Source organism: Ambystoma mexicanum, chromosome 1p (genome assembly GCF_040938575.1).
Source record: "Ambystoma mexicanum isolate Mex_15411 chromosome 1p, UKY_AmexF1_1, whole genome shotgun sequence".
NCBI classification, from domain to species: Eukaryota; Metazoa; Chordata; class Amphibia; order Caudata; family Ambystomatidae; genus Ambystoma; species Ambystoma mexicanum.
The window spans coordinates 1,108,341,082-1,108,363,808 of NC_090921.1; the positions used below are offsets into that span (position 1 = coordinate 1,108,341,082).

General features: G+C 44.6%; 1 protein-coding gene across 1 annotated transcript in view; it reads right to left on the bottom strand.

Annotated features, from left to right (window-relative positions):
* The window catches only part of LOC138448795 (zinc finger protein interacting with ribonucleoprotein K-like), a 202,958-nt gene that overhangs the window by 136,818 nt on the left and 43,413 nt on the right, over positions 1-22,727 (bottom strand). Inside the window, exons 2-3 of the mRNA XM_069604721.1 lie at positions 16,818-16,935; positions 6,877-6,987 (exon numbers count right to left, since the gene is read on the bottom strand). Of these exons, the coding sequence (XP_069460822.1) occupies positions 6,877-6,987; positions 16,818-16,935 (229 nt within the window). The remainder of the gene's footprint in view (positions 1-6,876; positions 6,988-16,817; positions 16,936-22,727) is intronic.

The window sequence follows — 22,727 nt, forward strand, 5'->3', positions numbered from 1 at the left end:
GCGCTACTAGCCATTGATTTCGAGAAAGCCTTTGACTCGGTCCATTGGGAGGCGCTATAGTTAATCATGAGGAAAATGGGCTTTGGGGAACAATTCATAAATTGGGTCCAGCTCCTGTACAATGCCCCCATGGCAGAAGTGAGGGTGAACAGCTGCCCCCCCCTGCAACATACAACTGGGGAAAGGAACCAGACAAGGTTGCCCACTATCGGCTATGCTATTTGCGCTGATGATTGAGCCACTGGCAATAATGCTCCAAAATACAACAACGTGGTCTGGCTTCCGATGGAATCCAACCTGGTAGGACAAGGTATCTCTCTACGCGGATGACCTGCTGATTTATTTAGGTGATCCGGCAGTCTCTTGCCCCATAGTTACACAAATACTGAGAAAATATGGTACCTTCAGCGGCTTGCGAGTGAACTGGACGAAATCACTGCTCTTCCCGCTTAAGGGGATATAGACTATACACCTCCAGAGGGCTCCCCATACAAAATTGAACTGAACCAATTCCGATATCTGGGCATCCTGATCTCGAACAGACTGGAAAACTATGTGTCCCATAACCTACATCCAATTATAAAACGTTTTGCACAAGATATAGGCCACTGGGGGTTGTTGCCACTGACCATGCTAGGAAGAGCAGCACTCTTCAAAATGCTTGCGCTACCCCGCTTCTTATATATATATCACAAAATGCCCCGCTACACATCCCCACAGCAGAATTTCGCAAAATAGATAAAATACTACGGAAACTATTATGGGGCTGGAAACATCCAAGGATAGCGCTAAGCACCCTTCAGTGCTCTGTGTGGGAGGGAGGGATCGGGCTCCCAAACATCCAAACATACTACTGGGCGAGCAAAATGGTGACTGTAAATGATATACTGCATGGTAGTCCGGCACTGCCACATATACGAGCCGAAAAAGCAGCAAAGACAAGAGACACCCCCAATCGGAAGCTTATACAACATGGGGGGCTGCCCCCCGCCCGCACAATAACAGCCCACACGACTCAAATCTGGAGGGAATCCCATAGACATATAGGTTGGGAAAGCAAAATCACCCTCATACAACCTCTCTGGAATAATGCCCACCTCCCGGAACTGCAAAAATTGCTTAAATGGCCGAACTGGGAAACATCAGGAATATTGACAATCCAACAGGTGATCAAAGAAGGCAAAATCATACCCTTTGCTGAATTGTCGGCCACTCATGGTCTCCCACCTACTGAAAACTATCACTACATACTATCTCATGCAATTACCAAACAAATGACGAACCTCGTAGACCTGCCAGAGTGCACACCAATAGAGAGGAATATAGTCTTAGACAGAGTGAATGCCAAAACTACATCAATTATGTACAATGCAATTTCCTCCTTTGCTACAAAAGAAAATGGGAAAGGGATGTGGGCCCGCTGCTACCTGAGGAACGGATGTCATCCCTGATGTACCCCAGAGAGACAGCTATATCGGCCAGGATACGACTTATACAACTAAAGGTTCTGCATAGAATATACTACCCGCGAGTGGCACTACACAAGTGGGGCAAGACCACACATGCCAAATGCCTATGATGCAAACAAGAGGAAGGTACCTTTTACCATATCCTATGGCAATGCACACGCACACAGTACTTCTGGCAGAAATGCTGTGCCACATTGTCAAGGGTCATAGGCCAACCAGTCCCAAACGAACCAAAACTTCTTTTACTGGGGATAGCAGAGGAAGGAGAAATGACCAGATTCGAAAAACTCCTGCTTTCAACGACCACAGGGCTGGCCAAAAGGAACATTGCACAGCTATGGGGCTCAGAGACTACTCCACAATATGAACAAAGGGTAACTGATGTGGACACCTGTATAATAATGGAGCGCCGAGGCTACCTAGTGAGGGGATGCCCTGGGAAAGCCGACAAAATTTGGCATAAATGGGAACAGACCACGGGATAAACAACCAAAATATGAAACCCAGAAATACAACAATCTCGAATACGGGAATGATGCAACACGCGAACTGTCAAGGTACGTGCTAACGAACTGTACCTAGAAATCGTGAATAATCACAGTGCCTTAAACAAATGTATGTAGGTTATGATTGTATATTGAGTATTGTTGTCTTGAAAGTAACAAAACAATAAAATGTGTTACTAAAAAAAACAATAAAAGGAAAAACGCTTATCTAGCACTATCTTTATGAGGGAAGTTCCCTGCTCAATAAATTTAGACTAATGGTGGTCATAGAAAACAGTCCTTAGTCCAAATAAGAACGTCTAACTGTCCCTACCACTTAGGAAAACTTAACAGAAAGAAGGAGGCCGGAGCAATAGCATCACCTCTGTCTGTGGCTTCTGTCTGGCCCAATCACTTGGATCTCTTGTGCATAGGGTTCATAAGTTCATCAATGTCGCAAAACACAGTTCACAACCTCTCTGCAGGTTTTGTATGTCAAATCTCAGTTCTTTACAATTCTCTCTCTCTAAGACGAAAAGGTTTTCCTTATACAATTCCACTGATTTAGACTTGGTTCTGTAAATCCCTTATCCAACAAAATGTGCTAAATGCCAAACTAATCAAGCTTGAAAGATTCGCACTGGCCCTACAGGATGCAATTTAGAACAGTCTGCACCATAAAACACACACACAGAAAATGGCTTTGGTCACAATGTTGAGCAAGATCAATGTGAGACAAACAGAGAAGCTGACCCTCCCCGCTCCAAGGTCTTGTGTTCCAACATTGGGGAATCCGCTTCTCAGATCCCAGCACTTCTAAAACCATTCTATCTTTACAGGCAGGTCTCGGCAAGCGTATCTTGTTAAATAGCCCTACGGTTCTCTTGTAAGAAGTTATGACCATTTTTTAAGAGCTCACTTTTAGAGATGTGGCCCCCGGGATTTCTATCTGGGATGTACCTCCTGTACGCTTTGCTCACAAGAGCGTTAATATGTTAGATGGTCTGCTCACAGTGATGGCTTCCTTAAAAAGGATATAGGGTAAGCCCTCTATTCATGTGACGAGCCTCAGTGATTGGATCAGAGAGGGAGGACTGGATTCAATCTGCTCTGCACTGCCCAGCATCACAAGCCAGTTTTCATGGTCCGCTTACACCAAGAGCAATGTTGACAACTGTGTCTTCTGGGTCCAGTAAGGACATGAAAGATCCGATAACTAAGTACTTGAAAATCGCATGGGAGAAACTGAATAGTTTCCTTGGTCTTGATGCTTTGCGTGATCCAGGGGCTTCTATTTGGATGAATCCGTCAACCAAAATAGAGGGAAAGGTAATTTTCTGTCATGAGTTGGTCTTTTGTGGTATAAAATGGCTTGGAGACTTTCGTAAAGATGGAAGATGGATGACAGGTAAAGAAGTCCAGTCTGCCTATAATATTCTGAATTGTAGTGGAACAGATTACAGGACGATTAGGAAAGCAATTGGTGAACTTGAAATGAAAGAAGGATCGAATTTGGGATTGTTCAATAAAACCCTGAAGCTAGGAGAAAGGGGACTAGCCATCAGAGTTTATGGAATGATTGTGAATGCTTACAAGGGAAATGATTTACTGAGAGAAGAATGGAGCAGGAGAATTAGATATGAGATCGATGAAGGTGAGTAGTCTCGTATGTGTGAAAATGTTAGATTATGCTTGTTGGGATTAATAGAGAGATCACACCAAATTAAGATCTTGAATCATGTCTACTGGACACCAGAGCAGTTAGAGAGGAGAGGAATGATGGACAATTCAGAGTGTTGGGCCTGTGTTCAAGAATGTGGGACATTAGAGATATGTTATGGGATTGCACAAGGGTAATAGGTTTTTGGTTGGAGTTTGACAATGTCTGTGAAAAGGTAATAAGCAAAAGGCTCAAATACGATTTCAAAACATTGATATTGAGTAGTGATTTGATGTTAGAAGATCTGTCTACGTGTCAGAAAAAATTTAACTTCAGGAGCGCAATGGTAGGGAAAAGAAAGATTCTCAGGGGTTGGAAAACAGCAGCACCTGTAACTATTGCTGTGTGGCTTAATGAAATGCATGATTTGGCAGAGATTGAGAGGGTATTTTACCGCAGATAGAAGAAACATGTTGTATTTGAGAACATTTGGGGGAAATTCCTTTCTTTGTACTGAACAGTTTGATTGCAAATGTGGACTCTATTGGAGGGGGATACAATTGGATTCTATTATATATTTGTTTTGAATTGTGTATTATGTGTTTTGTTTACTGTACAGCACTTTGTATAAAGTTTAAACTAAAATAAAATGTTCAAAGAGTCTTGCAGGGGACTACAATACTCTCTGCACTCCATGTTAGCTAGGGACTTTTGGGACTCTGTCATGATGTGAGGCCTGTCTGGCCAAACTCCACCCACAGTTTCACGAATAATGAATGGGTGTTGAGAACGCTGGAGAAACAGAAACACATCCGCAGAGAGATGTGTGCATATAAGAAGATTCCAATGGGCAATGAGGGCTGTCGGCCAGCCTCCATTCCTTGTCCATACTTCAAGCACCAGTTGGCCCTTAAAATGTGAATCCCACTTATAACTTGCTGTCGAAAAAAAGTTACATGTTTCTTGCAGTCCCTGGCCACAACATTCTTATGTTGAGCAAAAGACACCAGTGGTAACGAGAATGGGATCAAAGAATTCACTCTGCACCATGCAAATAGCTAGTGATGATTGGATTGAAAATCCGAAAGCAAGACACAATCTATCCATATCAAGCAGGGAGACAATGGGCCTCATTATGAGCTTGACGGTATTCCAGCGGAATACCGGCAAACAGAATTACTGATTCTGCCACTTACTACCTCCAGCATTTATACCACTTAATTACAAGTGGTGGTTTGCCGGTGTAAATGCCCATTTAATGCGACTTTTGCCTGTGTTACCTCCGGCGGTTTTACCTCCAACTTGAAGGTTACTCCTCCACTTTAACTTAACAAAAATCACTGGTATTGCCATCCGGTAATACCGACAAACTTGTAGTTTGGTGGTTCGGGTAAAGTGGAGGTAAGCGGTATTACCTCCACTTTTTCACACACCACCAAACTTGTGATCCCTACTCCCAACTTCTGTCCAACTCTGTAAGACTGCTGATTCCATGCAATCAATAGCAAACGCTGTTTCTGACATATGTAGAGCCTTTGTGGTGTATATGTTATACTGCAAGCAGGACAGAAGAAAGTGATGCTGCTAAATACCTTGGGGTTAAAAGGGCAAAAACTATTCAATGGACCTAAAGAAATTCCACAGCATAATGGGGACAATTATGGTGAGGTGTTTGAAGAAAGTGGGCCCTCAATGTACAGGGGAGGATGTCCCTTAAAAACTCTATATAGAGGAGGTCGCGCTTACATTCTCCTCACTGCTGATCACCCACAAACTGTTGTCTATTCCTATATCTGCTACATACCTCAACACTGTCTTTTGTTTCTTTTCACTAGGAATGACTCACGCTCATGTGGTTGTTTCTGTCTCTAGCTTTCCTAATTTGATGTTTTTCCCCCTCCTCCGCCTGTGTCTTTCTCATTCTCTTGCCACGTGTTCACATATTTCTTTCTTGCTTTTCTTGATATTTTTCTGGTCTATCTTTTCCCACGAAAAGCCTAGATCTTTTATGGATTTCTCTTTCTTTCCCTATCAGATGCCTCCCATGTTCTTTTATTCATGGGTGTTCTCTTTCTCCCCAGGTATGTATATATTTATTTTCCCCCCATGGGATGCCTGCCTCTTTCGTACATGTCCGCCTCTATGTCCTCTACTATTTGTGTATAATCTATTTCTCTATCTTTCTCCCCAGGTATGTATATATTAATTCTTCCCCCATGAGACCTGCCTCTATGTCCTCTACTATTTGTGTATAATCTATTTCTCTATCTTTCTCCCCAGGTATGTATATATTAATTCTTCCCCCATGAGACCTGCCTCTATGTCCTCTACTATTTGTGTATAATCTATTTCTCTATCTTTCTCCCCAGGTATGTATATATTAATTCTTCCCCCATGAGACCTGCCTCTATGTCCTCTACTATTTGTGTATAATCTATTTCTCTATCTTTCTCCCCAGGTATGTATATATTAATTCTTCCCCCATGAGACCTGCCTCTATGTCCTCTACTATTTGTGTATAATCTATTTCTCTATCTTTCTCCCCAGGTATGTATATATTAATTCTTCCCCCGTGAGACCTGCCTCTATGTCCTCTACTATTTGTGTATAATCTATTTCTCTATCTTTCTCCCCAGGTATGTATATATTAATTCTTCCCCCGTGAGACCTGCCTCTATGTCCTCTACTATTTGTGTATAATCTATTTCTCTAAAGCTGATTTCCTTTGTGGGCATAACTGGGTATCTCTGTGTTGGTCCCACAAGCGGCCCCCGCATACATCTTTTTCTCTCTCCCCTTCATGAGATACATTGCTGGGTTATGTATGCGCTTGCTTGTATTTGTCTAAGTGTGTGTGGACCAGCGTCTCCATTGAGAAGATACACCTAAGCATGTACGAATGATGTGATCTGAAGAATTTATATCACGCAATCCAAGCAGAATGAACTGCATCAAACACAAATAAAGAGATCTATCAGCAAAATAAATAGGTTTTAAATCCCTGTGAAAAGAAAGCAGGAAGTTCAGATTTCGAATGGTTAGGGGTAAAGCATTCCATAGATGCGTCCCAGCAATAAAAACCTAGGGTCCCCTCTAGTCTTACATCTTGGCTTGGGAACAATTAACAGGTGGCCCCCTGGGACTGGAGAGTTCTGGAAGGCTTGAAGAACTCCATTTTGTTCTGCTAGATATTAGGGGACCGGGTGAGGCCATGAATACATTTAAAGATTAAGCACAGCATCTAAGTCCATGTCGTACTCACTTGAGGAGTGATTAGTCACGTGTCTTCTCTCCGGGTCCTGGCTGTACGTGGAGCGCAGCTCTTTGTGATCTTTAGTTCTCAAACCACAGATAGTCGTGGCAATTAGAGGACCTGATATTAGGAGTAAATACAAGATAACAATTTATCTGCAGATCATTTTGTACTGAAAGTTTACTAAGAATTGTATTACGCAACAAAATGTGTGTTAACATACTCGTATGAAGTTACAGAAACATTAAGAATGCCAACTCTGCCCTTTTATCAGCCTGGAAGTGGACTGTCTTCATTTACAATGTTGGACCCCTTGATGGCGGGCCCCAAACCCCTTCATGACCTGCACCCTCAGTAGCACCCCTGACAAACAATGCTATGGGTGAGGAACAGACACTCAGTATTAACCTTTCAGGTTTCCAGGACTGGCACAGGAATGGCATAAAAGGCTTAGGATAAACATTGAGTAAAACCCTCTGGAGGGGTCGACATCAGCAAGAGCTACAGGCATCTATGGCTTACATATGCGCTGCCCAAGCAGAGCCCAAAAGTAAGCCCTATTTCTGAACAATCTCGTCGAGAGGGCAACATCCTTCAGGGCACACTGGATCGTAAACATATATAAGCTCTTTAAAAAATAAATTTTATCTTTAACTCAAATGGACCTCATCTCACTGTGCGCACAAAATGGGAAAGGACAAAGGGTTCCCTGAAAGAGGAGGCCTGGAGAGAGGCGCTTCATTGTCCCAGGAAATTGATCAAAGTGAAATTGAGATTAATCCAGCTGAAATACCTCCACCTGGTGGATTAATCTAGGGATTGACTTTACAAAATGGCCAAGTAGGACTCCCAAATGGGCCAGAGATGTGTAACGGAAAGAGCAACATTTTATCATATCATATCTTGGTTCGTCTGGACATTCAGAGATACTGGGGGAAATTATTGAACCACATTTTCAGAGTCATATGGAACACACTCTGAAAAAAACCCTACTGTATATATGGATGGGCGACTGAGCATCCACTTCTAGGTCAAGCCCCTACTAACTATAACTGATGGACAAATGACAATGGGACTCATTACACAGTAGGCGGTAAACCATGGCGCTATTGGCGGTAATTCCTCCTTCCTCAATTGCCCTTCCCCATTCCCATTTTTGCCATAATGAGAATGGGGAAGGCGCTAATTACGGTACCGCAAATTGCGGTACCGTAATTAGCACCCCGGTCCCTTTGCGGGTTCGTTATTTAAAGCCTGCTAAAAGCAGGCGTTAATGTACCAACCCGCAAAGGGACCTCGTAGTAAGGCGGTAAGGGTTTACCGGTACCAGTAAAATACCAGTACCGGTAAACCCTTACCGCCTACCGTGAAATGAGGCCCAATGTCATTACTTTAGATCCTTGCCCTAGAGGGATGAAGTGTACTACACACATATTGCATTTATTTTAGTAGAATTTTTGTTCAGCACTGGCGCTCCTCAGAGGTACTTGGAGCATCTTTCAACGGTAAAAGGTTAAAAAGATTGGGGGTGAAACAGAAGGTACAACATGTTTTCGGATGGGATAGAAAGATTAGGATAGACAAGTGGTAGCAGGGGAGATGAATGGCAGGTTATGTGTGGGGAACCAGGTATGTTTTGAGCCTCTTTCTGAATATGGTTATGGAGGGTGTACTGTGCATATGAAGAGGTAGGGTGTTCCATGATATGATACGATAGGTTATTTATAACGGGCTTAATACCCAGAGGTATCCAAGCACGGACCCATGGATCGAACCTGTGTTGCTCCATGTCGTCTTGCTTCCAAGGGGAGCACCTTGCCCCTAAGCTATCCTCCCAGGACAGGCCCTGGGTGCCCAGTAGGTAAATGATTGCTTTTGTGTGCATGTTAGTTTGCAGAGTGGCATGTGTAGGAGATGCTGGCTTGCTTGTCTGGTGTTTGTGTGGATGATGGGTTTGAGTTTGTTGTGAAGGTAAAATGGGGTTTTGTGGTGGATGGCTTGGCTTTGAAAACAATGCACAGTCCTTTGAAGGCAATTCTTTGGAGTACAGGAAGCCAGTGGAACTGGGCGAGAGCTGGAGTATTGTGTGAATGTTTTGGTAGGTGGAGGATGAGTCTGGGTACTGGGTTTTGTATGGCCTGCAGGGGGGCATTTATTCTGAGCGTACCGCCGTTTCCAAATGTTGGCGGACCTGCGTACGTAAAGGGGATGGGGCTTAAAGCCCATTTTATGTGTTGGCTCACCTGTAAGCCCAACACTGGAGAGAAGAACGCTAGCGTTTTTGCCTGGGGAACTAGCTGAGGAAGAGATACAATTAAGGAAGTTTGGGAGGATAACAAGTGAGCGAAGGAGAGTAGGAACAGAGAGAGAACAGAGGGGCATATGGGAAGAGGGAGGGAGAGACAAAGGAGAGTGGGAGAAAGAAAGAGAAGAGAGTAGAAGGAAGGGAAAGGCCTGGGTGTCTGTAAGGCACTCTTGTAATAGCTGTGTTTGGTGGGGGTAGGAGAGGGAGAGATAGAGAGAAAGAAGGAAGAAAGAAAAAAAGAAAAGGGACGAGACGGACGGCTCTTAGGGAGCTCCTTCACCATTTTTTCAATAAAAAAAACCTGAACTGTCTTTGAGAATCTTCGAGAGTAGGTGTGTTCTTGAGGTCAAAAAAAAAAAGAAACTCTCCCGGAGACTTGCGCCAAGGTAGGTAGCTTGTCAAATTGTTTAATTGTCACAATTCGCCAACTGCCTTTCGTGGTGTCAAATTGTTAATTTTTCACAATTGACCAACTGCCCTTTATGATGGCACGTATTAACAGGAATTATGTTGCATAGCTCTTCCCAGAAGAGCTACACGGAATCATTCCTGTTAATACGTTGCACGGGGATCGAACCCATGAAATGCGCCTCTGAATCTCGCTTGGAAACTAATTATGGATGAATTTACACTTGCTTTGATTTGAGAAAGGCTAACTGTCATGCGATGAAGTATTGGTTGCTTGACAAATACCCTCCTTGGTTCCCTCCTCCTCCTCCTCACCTGTACTGGGTTCTTCTGAGGAACCGTCTGTGTCTATGGCTCTCCTTTCTCTCCAGAGGTCCAGTCCTTTCCTGTTGAGATTGGGACGAGCTCCACTGGAAGACACCCTGCCCGCTGGCAGACAGCAAGGCAGAGGGGGCCCTCAGGGAGTCCGCCCCCAATCCCAGGGAAAAGCGTGGCTGAAAAACCCTGGTGTGCTTGGATGTAGTTAGCACTACGGATGTCAAGGCTGAAGGCTTTCCGTTGAAGTAGATGAGAGGACTTCAATTCCCAGAAGACACTGCTGGAGTTGGGCTAGCATGCTTATCCTGAGCGCTGTTTGGATGGATACCGTAGCCGAGGAATGAGGAAGAGGCCTGCAGAAGGCTGTGGTGGGAAGGAGCAAACAATTGTAGAGGTATGCACAAATAGGGAGAGAAAAGCACTAGAGCGGGAGAAGGAACAAGGGTTACCAAGCGGGAGGAACAGAGGAGAGGAGAAAGCACCATGAGAGATCAAGGGCTAGGAGCTGAGCGGGCAATCACTGCGGGCTGACAAGAGGAAGCAAGCGGGAATTCACAAGCAGAGCAAGAGAGGAGCAATAGCGTACGAACCTGGCGAGGAAAGCAAGGTTGCAACGCATCGACTACCGCGTGTGACGCCTATTTATATGCGTCATGACGGTAACGTGCAGTTCGTAGGAGACTAGACCGCTGATGGAGGAACGGGATCAGCCCTTCCATTGGCTCCATAGCTTCCATGGAGCGCGCGTCATGACAGTATAACCGCTTCGCCAAGGCCTTCCTCCAGGCTTGCCTGGATGGTGTCTGTGGAATATGCGTAGGAGTCTGGTGGCATGTAGATTTTTGGCTGGTTCCCAAGATCTTTCCATCCAAGGGTATCCTTTCCACAGTATGAGGTATTATAGGACTCCGTGTTTGTAACGAGAGTCCAAGATACGTGAAACCTCATACTCTTGGGCGTCATCATCCACACTGGGTATCTTTCTTCTGGAGGTTCTCAAAAAGGATCAGGTTTATAATCCTTAAGAAGCGAGGTATGGAATACTGGATGTATTCTTCGAAGAGAGTGCGGGAGGTTTAACCGAAAGGCCACAGGATTGATCCGTTGTTTTATGGAAAACGGTCCAATATATCTCGGAGTGAATTTACCTGGGTGGACTCTCCGGGGGAGGTATTTGGTGGACAACCATACCTTGTCTCCTTTCTTCCAATCGGGATTAGGTCTTCTGTTTTTGTCAGCCCATCTCTTGTAAGTCTGGCGACTGGCTAACAGGGTTTCTTGAGCAGACTTATGAGTTTGTTTAAGAGTGTCCAGTAGTAGGTCTATGGTAGGGACATTAGTGGGTTGAACAGTAGGAAAGGGGATGTGTTTGGGTTCGTACCCATAGGTACATTTGAAAGCACTCATTCCTATTGCAGTATGTTTGGTGTTGTTATACGAGAATTCTGCAACCGATAAGAGATGATACCAGTTGTCCTTAGTCTGGTTGCAGTAACATCTTAGAAACTGTTCAAGTGTAGCGTTGAGGCGTTCGGTCTGTCCGTTTGTTTCGGGGTGAAAACCAGAAGACAACGCTCTCTGAATCTGCAACTGTTTGCACAAGGTTGTCCAAAACTTGGAGGTGAACTGTGTTCCTCTATCAGACACAATTGAGGATGGTAGGCCATGGGGACGGACTATCTCCTTTAAGAACACGTCTACTGTGGTAGTGGCAGAAGGAGTGCCTCTAAGGGGAATGAAATGAGCCAGCTTACTGAAGGAGTCGACCACTACCATGATAGCTGAACATCCTCCCGATTTGGGTAACTCAACGATAAAATCCATAGATATATGTTGCCAGGGTCCGGCAGGTGGTTCATCTTGTTGTAGAAGCCCCAATGGTTTAGCCGAACTGTGTTTGCTTTGAGCACACATGGGACAGGAAGAGACATACTCCACAACGTCCTTATTCATCTTTGGCCACCAGAAAATCCTCTTCAGTAGTTCCAGTGTAGCAGTACGTCCCTTGTGACTAGCCATGGGCAGATCATGGCACCACGAAAGAGCTTGGTTCTGGAGATCTTGGGTGGGCAGGTAAAGCAAGTCATCTTTAAACAGGTATTCTCCTTTGTAGGTTAGAGAGGGGTCTCTTGGAAGAGAGGTGGTCCTTTGGGCTTCCAGAACCTGTTGTAAATATTTATTTACTGTTCCTATGAATCTCTTCCCATTGAGCAGACATTCCTGTTCGGGGTAATTCCCTGATCCTTCTTGGCGGCTGCGGGAGAGTGCATCAGCTAAGTGATTGTCTTTACCTGGTAGGTATGTGAGTATGAAATCAAATTGGGAGAAGTAATAAGCCCAACGAGCATGACGAGAGTTCCTGCATTCCATCTGTTGGAGTATACTTAGGTTCCTGTGGTCAGTTCGTACTTGAAATGGGTATCTCGCTCCTTGCAACAAATGACGCCACTCCTCACAAGCCTGTTTAATTGCTAACAGTTCCTTTTCAATCACCAAATAGTTTCCTTCACTGGAGGTGAGTGTTCTGGAATAATAGGCAATGGGATGTTCGAGTTGATCCTCCTTCCTTTGTAGAAGAGCTGCCCCAATAGCCCCTTGTGAGGCGTCAGCTTCTACGATAAAGGGTTGAGACTGAACAGGCTGCCTGAGGATAGGTGCTGAGGTGAATGCTTGTTTGAGCTGATGAAAAGCGGAATCTGCTTCTGGCGTCCAATGGAACTTCACCCCTTTCTTTAGCAAAGCTGTTATAGGTAGGACTGTGTTGGAGAAGCCCGTGATGAATTCCCGATAGAAATTTGTCAGCCCCAAGAAACTCTGGATGTCCTTGACTGAGCTGGGAACAGGCCAATTGTTAATAGATGCTGTCTTGTTAGGATCCATCTCAATGCGGTTTTCTGACAGAATGAATCCCAGATACGGAACTGTAGAAACCTCAAAAAGACATTTCTCAGGCTTGACTAATAGGTGGTGGTCTCGGAGTCTCTTGAGCACTTCTCTTACGTGTAGACGATGTTGTTCTAAAGTGTGAGAGTAATCCAAGATGTCATCCAAGTAGACTACAGTGGACTTAAACAGAAGATCACTGAAGACCTTGTCCATAAATCTTTGGAACTGGGCTGGCGCGTTAACCAACCCAAAGGGCATTACCTTGTACTCGAAATGACCTAATGGTGTACGAAAGGCGGTCTTCCATTCGTCCCCTTGTTTGATTCGTAGGAGATGATAGGCCCCTCTGAGGTCTAGTTTGGTAAACCATTTTGCCCCTTGTACTGCTTCCATGATCTCCTTTATCAGAGGCATCGGGTATCTATCTCGAATGGTTTGGCTATTTAGGCCCCTGAAGTCAATACAAGGTCTGAGTTCCTTGGTTCCCCTTTTTGGTATAAAGAACAGAGAAGCTCCAGCCGAAGAAGTTGATTCTTGTATCAACCCATTCTGTAAATTGCTGGCTAGGTAGTCTCTTAATGCTTCCTTCTCCGGGAGGGATAAGGGATACATTCTCCCACATGGAACCACAGCATTAGGTATAAGATCGATCTTACCATCCTCGGCTCGATGTGGAGGAAGAGGTCTGGGAAGAGTGTCTGCAAAGATGTCGGTAAATTCTTGATAGGCAACAGGAATGGAGTTAATACTCCTCGCTGGCACTGTGTCACCCTGATGTGAATGTTGTCCTTCTTCTTTCAAACAGGACTGCATACAAAGGTCTGACCTGAACTCTATAATGTTAGTTACCCAGTCAATTCCCAGATTGTGCTTTCTTAACCAAGGTATCCCGAGTATCACTGGAAAGTGGGCTGCCTTTATCAGATCAAATATCACGGTTTCATGGTGAGTCTTCATCTTAACTCTGACTTCTGTGGTTTCTTGTCGGATAAGACCGGAAGACAACGGGGTACCATCCACTCCTTCTACAGGTATGGCTTGAGGTTTTTCTCTCCTAGGAATGGCGTATCTACTGGCCCATTGGTCGTCCATAAAGTTCCCAGCTGCACCACAGTCAAGCATTGCTAGACACTCTACTGCTTGGGTTGAGGTCCATTCCAGGACGATCTTTAGGACCATAAGTTGGTTTGAGGGGGAATTCACAAGCGGAGCAAGAGAGGAGCAATAGCGTACGAACCTGGCGAGGAAAGCAAGGTTGCAACGCATCGACTACCGCATGTGACGCCTATTTATATGCGTCATGATGGTAACGTGCAGTGCGTGGGAGATTAGACCGCTGATGGAGGAACGGGATCAGCCCTTCCATTGGCTCCATAGATTCCATGGAGCGCGCGTCATGACACTAACCAGCCGAAACACGTGTCATCATAAAGGGCAGTTGGTCAATTGCATCTGTTCTGCTGGGACCGACCTTCCATATCCAGTCAATAAACACAACTTATTTAACTTCCTATTCAAGCACCCCCACCACTATTTTATCAGTGCCTTTTGCAGACAGTCTTATTTACTTGTCTATGGCACAACACTGATTTGTTCAGACTCCATTTTCATTAGTTTATAATGTGTCCCTTCACATTTTCTCTTTCCTTATGCATTAAGGTATACCATCATAGCGGTTTTAGCGAGAGGTTTAGTGGGTGACTGCGTCCCTTAACCATTTGATTTTCAAACCTTCCTCCACACCCTGTAACACTTCAAACTCCTGGGGTAATGATATGCACCTCCCTTCTTAACCGTAGCATTCTATTTACTAACACAGGAACTACAAATACATGTATGTGTATGTTGTCTTGCATAGGCTGCAACCCATGGCGGTATCAGCAGCTGATTACCTTCATTCAACTAAGCAAAAAGGGTATTTAAGCTTGTGCTGCAGGCAATGCAACTAGAAGCTTCTCCACACAGACACAAGTATTCACACCATATTTTTCTCTGTGTGAGTTTATTGGCATGCCTAATTAGTAATTTACTACTGATCTGAAAACCAAAACAGACATTGGGCCACCTCACGAGTTGGGCAGTATCCCGACTGGGATACCGTCCAACTTTATTTGCGTTACCAGCCATCCGTCTGGCGGTATTACCGCTGGAACATGGGTTGGGTGGAAAACATTATTCCCCATTGGGTCCAATTCAGCGCAATTACAAATTGTCTTTTTTCCGCCGTGTTGCCATACTCATGATTGGCTGGACCCTTAAATGCAGAGGTAACCCCATTACCGCCGCATTTAAGGCCTACCGCCAAACTCGTGACGAGGCCCATTGTGGTTTTGGCTGCCACCATGTTTAGCACTAGACCATAAAATGCAATCACATGTCTGAGAACTAAACCATGTACATGATGTCATAACTGTTTGTTGGTGGGAGTGTTACAACTGTCAATTTGAGCAGTTGATCCACCCTCTCTGCTACAAATGGTGTGCAGCACGATACACCAATAGAGCTTGCCAGTATTACCCCCACCCTGCGGTGCCTTGGACTTCTTCACAAACTACCTATGACATCACATCCATGTATGAAGATTACAACTCTATTCTTTATTTTATGGGAGTAAAGGGGACTTAACATGCTCATTCTTTTAGTGCCACATTTCGAACCATGCCTCCATGCTCAAACCCACTTCCTGGTCCCGTGTGTTCACCCCGCCCCATTATCCGTGCATGGCCACACCCACACAACCCGCAACTTCCATGCCTTCTGGCTCACTGCTCTCCCCTGGTTTCCAGCATATTCATAGGGGAGTTCCTTCGAACAAAGTTTCGCCTTCTGTCCTTCCTACACCCTTCTTGAGGATTTACACTGGGCTGCCGAAGGGAGGTTGATGCGGCGCACTGTTGCAGTGGCATGCATGTGGTAAGTCTGTCAGCATTACGCGGACTGCAAATCTTGACCCACTCCCCATTCTACTACATCTGGAAGTGGAGCCACTCAATGCTGCCATGTTTCCACATACACCTACTATGCTTGAAATGAAAATTCACAAGGGGGGGTCCTGGGAGTCCCTCTGCCAGACATTAGTCCTGGTTACAAGAGACTTACCCAGATTCTTTAGCTCACTATCTTTCACAGAGGAGAAATATCCAAAACATATCACTCTTTGTTCTGCCCTGGGGCAGTCCATTATTGAAATGCTAGGCAATTCTCCTCTGAACAAGAGAACCAACAGCAACCCCAGATGCCTGTTTCGGTCTGGTTGGACCTCATCAGTAGGTTGGAGTTGTGCCTCTTTAAGAATTGTGAGCAAGGGTTCCACGTCTGGATTCCCCTAGTAATTTAGGGTAAGACCCAAAGTTACTTAAATTATGCTAATTAACAAAGGGGATCCTGGGAGTCCATCTGCCAGACAGTAGTCCTGGTTATGAGAGACTTAGCCAGATTATTTAGCTCACTACCTTTCACAGAGGAGAAATATCCAAAACATATCAGTCTTTGTCCTGCACTGGGGCAGTCCAGCAACAAAATGCTGGGCAATTCTCTGAACTTTGGGTCTGACCCTAAGCTACTCGGGGAATCCAGACTTGGACCCCTTGCTCACTATTCTTAGAGAGGCACAGCTCCACCCTACTGATGAGGTCCAACCAGACCGAAACACGTGTCTGGGGTTGCTGTTCAGAGGAGGATTGCCTAGCATTTCGGGGCTGGACTGCCCCAGGGCAGGACAAAGACTGATATGTTTAGGATATTTGTCCTTCGTGAAAGATAGTGAGCTAAAGACTCTGGGTAAGGCTCTTGTAACCAGGACTAATGTCTGGCAGAGGGACTCTCAGGACCCCCTTGTTATATGCTTGAAATGAAAAGCAGGACATTCATCATGAAATATACTGTACACCTTGCTGAAGTATTGTAAACATTTTTGATTATTCCATGTATATGTAATTGGTATCATGTGTTAGAAGGGATATATTTTCCAGTTCATTAGGGTGAGTCACTTCGTAGATATGAAAATACATATCTGTTAGATAGTGTGACTTACCTAGAGAGATCAAGGCTTGGTGGATTTCCTTCATCACGTTCCTGCAAAGTTCCTTTTGCCACTCCTGTAGAAGCTTCCACTCCTCTTCAGAGAAATAGGCCGGCACACCAAGCTGCCCCTTGAGAGGAAATTGTTTCATAACATATTGAACATTTGCATTCAGAGAAAAAAAAACACCTAGGACATTTAGTAACTAAAAATACAGCCTTTTGAACAACTTTCCCTTCCACCTCCTTTCCAAATGGGTAGCGACCAAGTCAACATGTACACTCTTTCTAAACAAAGGACAGGGGTGAGGCGGGTTTGTGTGTGCACGCTGACATTTGTCAGCAGGTCATATTTTTCATGTAGAGCTTCATGACAGAGTCATCTACTTGAGTCAGCACTGCTGGGATTGCACCCTGCGACCACAGGTCTCAAAGGTATTAGCATACCTGGTCGAAAAACATTTGACCTTTTACTTTTGACTGAATTTGTTGTATTGTTATTTGGTCGAAATGTGGTCAAATTGAATTAAATATATATACGGGGTGGGTAAGGGAATAGGTAGGGGTAACAGGGGGTCTCCCCCCGCATTTTCGACCAAAAAAAGAGCAAAAACAATTAGGTCAAATGTGAAAAGGTTAAATATTTTCAACCAAGTAGACCCAAACCAGTCTCACATACTATATTGGAGGCAAGTGCTTAATTCGCTATTTTTCCAGCATATAGTTCAAGCTTTAGCTGAAATGGGACAGTCAGGAGGTGCTATACAAAATATTATCTAACCCCCCCAACAATTGTTTTACAAAATGTCTAAACTTCTAAACGTTATGTGCGGGATGAGGGTTGGCATATCAGAGGCAAATACATCAGCCAATTTGATTTTCTATGCATATGGTCTGGTTTATTAGCACTATAACTGTGGTTTACCATGGATGAAAGCCATCCAATGTGATTTTGTTTTTAAAATGTTTTTTTAATGTATGCTAAACATGGCCATGAGTGTGAATCATACATGCAATGCGGCCCATCCTAGAGTGAAAGCAGCTCTACAGATGAGGATTGTATCGCCCACTTTTACATGCTAAAATTTGGCAAATATCCCAAAAAATAAAAATAGGGAGTAAAAATACTCCCAACAAAAAATAGGAAAAAGACCAGTAGAATCTTGTGCCCCTGTGTTCACCCTCACAGCTCCATGGATATGTTTGGACCAGTAGTGCACGTACTAACACAGGAAGAAACCACTATTTTAACTGCCTAATTGGAAGAAGTAAACATGTATTTTTTTAATGTGAATGAATAACTAGATGCAAAGAATTAAATATTCCGAAACATTTCAGTTTTTTAGTTAAAATATGTTTGTACTTGCTTGTACTCTCATTGGGAATTGGACTTACGTTTTTACTCCCTAAAAAACATTTTACTCCCAACTTTAAAAAATAGGGAGTAAAATACTCCCACTTCCAAATCTTAGCTGGAGCACTGGGTGCAATTATCCTGCTTACCATAGCAATATAACCGGCTATTATGAGTATGTACAAGTGAGGCTTGTCACAAAGCAGAGTTTTATAAACAGAGGAGTGACAATGAGGTGTGGGCGAAAATATACACATCTATTAGGCTTTTTACATAAGTGGGACAATTTAGGAGAGTTAGAACTGAACACTTTCCTTAGATTCACAACAAAAAGTCCCTCGGTTTCCAGTTCTCGGCTGCCTTCCCACATATGTTTCTCAAACACTCACGTCCTGGGGGTTTAAGAGTCCCTACACTTCTTTCATGAATCTTCTTTTCTGTGAGTCAGGAGCCCTGCTTCTCATCGTTGCGCCAAGTGGGAGACCTCTCCCCTGGGGTCACAAGGCCTTACATGCACTTGCATACTAGGCTGGTGTGACAGCAGACGTCAGGACTGAGTAGGATGAGCACAAAAAGTCCACCAGATGCCTGACCAGCTGGGCTTCTCTGCAGGTATAGGTAAGCCGTGTTTTCCCTTTCCCTGATCGGATTCCTACACGCTACTTTTTACCTCCCCAACCAGCTATAACAATGATATGATATGTGATATGATATTATATGATATTTGTAACGCGTCTATACACAAGTGTTTCAAGGCGCAACGAGGCAAGGAAGGGGGAACAGAGACAATGATCTTACTAGGCCAAGTGACATTGAGATTGCGCAAGTGCAGGGGGAGGGGAAAAGTGTTAGGGGAAAGGGGAGGGGGCAGTGCTGTATATGGGATCAAAACAATAACAAGAAGTGCAGCCAGCAGGTGGCAGGTGCAAGGGTAAGTGCAAACAGCAGGTGTCGAAAAGTGCAGTTAGGGGGACTGTAGGGTTACAGATGCAGACCCAAGTGCAATGGTTGCCGGGGGGCAGTGCAGGTGTGCAACTGGGTGGGCAGGGACCTGGGCCCGAAATCAGAGGGTAGCCAGGTGACCAATGCAGTATCAGACAGGAAATCAGCAGGGGAGAGGAAGAGTGATGGCAGAAGCAAAGAGGAAGGTCTTCATGTGCTTCTGGAACCAGAGATGGTTCTCCTCAAGTTTCAGAGAGTCTGGAGAGGCTGTTCCAGAAGGAGTCCCCAGCAGAAGAAAGTCATCTACCACCAACTTGTTGCTTGGAGAAGCAACTGACCCTGAGGGAGTTTGAGGTGGAGGAGCGAAGAGCTCGAGTAGGAAGGTATTTACGAAGAGTGAGTTGGAGGTATTGAGGACCCATGCCCCAGAAGGCCTTGTGGACAATGCAGAGGGTCTTGAACTTAATCCGTGCAGCCACTGGGAGCCAATGCAGAGATTTCAGTGCTGGAGAGATATGATCCCTTGGCTTGAGGCCAAGGACAAGTCTTGCAGTCCTGTTCTGGATGAGTTGAAGAGGGCGGAGAGTAGAAGCAGGCAGATTTGGAAAGAGGATCGTTGCAGTAGTCCAGCCTAGAGAGAACCAGAGCTCTAGAGACGGTGAGCTTCAGGAGGAAGGAGAGGAAAGGAAGAATACCTCTGAGGAGGTGCAGTTTGTAGTTTGACTTCTTAGAGACATCAGAGATGTGAGGAGAAAATGAGAGTGTGGAGTCGAAGATGACCCTGAGGTTCTTAGCCTCACTGGTGGGTGCAGCGAGGGCTAAGGGAGGCCGGCCAGAGAGTGACAGGAAAGGAGGGTGCAGGTGTTCCAATGAGGAGAATCTCTGTCTTACTGGCATTAAGGCAGAGATCGTTGGCGGACAGTCAGAGATGAGAGAAGGAAAAGAGGTGGCAGAGGGGAGCCTGAAAATGAGCTGAGTGTCATCTGCAAAGCACTGAAAGCTGGAGCAGAGAGCGGCAATGTGGTGGGCGAGAGGTGCCAGCTATTGGTTGAACAGCCAGGGAGAGAGGTTAGACCCCTGGGGAACACCACATGTAGAGAGTTAAATAGAGTAAAGAAAGGAACCAAGTTGACCTGGGAGGGTCAATCAGAGAGGAAGGAGGCCAGCCAAGCCAGGGCCTGATCAGTGATACCGAGGTTATAACAGAGATGATTGAGCAGGATGGCATGGTTGACAGTGTCAAAGGCAGAATCTTGTCTCTAAGGAGGTCTCTTCTGCAATCCCATTTTCTCCTCTTCAGTACCTGTCTCCTTCACCTCCTCATCGCTTTGTCACATGCTTGTACCACCAGCCCTCCGTAGCTGCTCTCACAGGCTGACAATGTGCCTGCTCCTTCTCCAACCAACCCGTCACACTCTTCACCCTTATACCATACAGGCCACGCCTCAACAACAGCTTTGCCTTCCACTTTCTTCTTGACAACTTCCTTCTGAATGGTCTTTAACCCCTTCCACATGATGTTAAGTTCAGCTTCCTGCTTAAGACCTCCCCCCTCCTCCAATGTATTCCTCCACCTCCATGACCTTAATTCTTCATTTTACCACCACCCTCATTTTTGGTTGCCTCCTTACACCCACCTCACTCCTCCTTAAACAGGGACACTTATGAACATTAGGGTCAATTTAACTTTGAGGTTCCAAGTGGCATCATAGGCAATTCGAGCATAACTGTCATTGTCTATCAAATGTCACTTCACACCCTTTGGTGGAATAGATTGCAATTGTTGATAGTTTCTCATTTACAGATTTTTATTGAAATTCGCACCCTTAGAATTCTACTCTTCCAATAACGCAGGGAAAGCGGGTGTTATCTTTCAGGACAAGCCTGGGTTCCCCATTTTATTATTCGCTGCCATTTTCTCAATCTCCGTTTGCCTACCCATCACCATGGCACTGTCGCCCATCGCTGGGTGACCTCATCCCGCCACTGCTTTTCAATGTTCCGCTAATTCCCGTGCCACCTTCCTCGCCTTCCCCTGTTATCCTAGCCTGCCTCTGCTGTGGCAGCCACCTACCCACACAGGATGGGTATAGTCCTTTGTTTGAGTTGGTTGCTGACACTGCATCCCCCACATCTCCTCCAACTCCCCGCAATTGCCTGCAATTTGTTTATTTTTGGAGGAATCCCCCAGACATTCTTTGCCTGCACCTTGGATGCTAAAGCCAATAATGGCCACAGGGAAGGGCTGTACCATCTGGTAACAGCCCTCCTTTTTTTTTTTTTTATTTGTTTTGGCTTAAGCCTTTACAAAGATGATACAACATATTTAGTCAAAAACAAAAGCACATAAAAATTACATTACATGTCATAGTTTTCCACCAGCCCTGTCATTTTTTTTTTTTTTGTTGAATCTATGTTTTGAGTACATTTGTCCTTTACTTTGTCATGTTAGATAATCAATTCACTTTCTGTTATCACCTGGATGGCTGCAAACGTCAAAGCTGCATTGCTTCCTGAGGTAATTCTGTCCCAAAGGAAGTCTGAAATTATATCTTCCTCTCTCCATACAAAGTCTCTGAAGAGTCTTAGTCGTTGAGGCCATGTACCTTCACATTCCATTAGAACATGTCTTAATGTTTGTTTGGCAGGATTGACACAGATTGAGCATAGTTTTTTTGCTACATCCCCTTGGTTGTGCTTTTCCAAAACAGCCCCACACTGGACTAGATTCAGTCTCATTCTAAGGAAGTCTGAGCGCAGTTTCCTGTTTGGGGATTTTAGTAGATAGCAAGAGAGACACCCAAGTTTCTTTTCTCCCTTCAGAAATGGATTTTGAATTGGTGCTTCTCTTACTCTCTCTACTGTTTCAATCCAATCCCGTTGTTCTAATCTTTTTTTCACATTGAGTGGGTTTAGGACTAAAGTCTCTTCGTTTATATCTAAAGTCTTCAGTCTTTCCAATGTTTTTGCCTCTAATAGGGTGAGGATAGTTGATTTCTTTAGCAGTGTTTCATGTCTGAGGTCTCCATATAGTGTCGAGTCTTTGCTTGTTGTTATTTCTCGAAACAGTGAGATGAGCTTCCAGTCTGCCACACAGTTCAATGATTTTAGACCTAGCTCAAATCTCAAACTTTTTAAGGAGGCACAGTTTGGGAGGCCCAGAACTTTTTTCCATATGCGGCCCTCAAAATTGTCCCAGTTTATGGACCAAAGCTCGGGTTTGGCTTCTAGACCGTACAGAATGACTGGGACAACTTTGGCGAGGTAGAACTTTACCAGTGGGAGAATGGAAAATTTACAAAATTTATAATTTAATTTGATCATTTGTGATGTGAATTGTGTCACTTTAGCCATGATTTCACTTTCTGTTTTGTGATTTGCTGGATGGGCATAGATGTTATATCCCAAGTATTTTATGGTTTCTACTGTTCTTATTCGTTCTCCTCCCATAGTCCAGTTTAAACACTTTATTTTTGAGAGCGGATGTTTGAAAATCAAAATATTTGATTTAGCCGGATTTACTGTCAATTTGTTTAATCCCACATACTCGTTCAGTTTGTCGAGCCCTCCATCCCCGGTAATGCTCATGCGTTGCTCAGGTCACTACCTCTGGACGATGGGCCATTA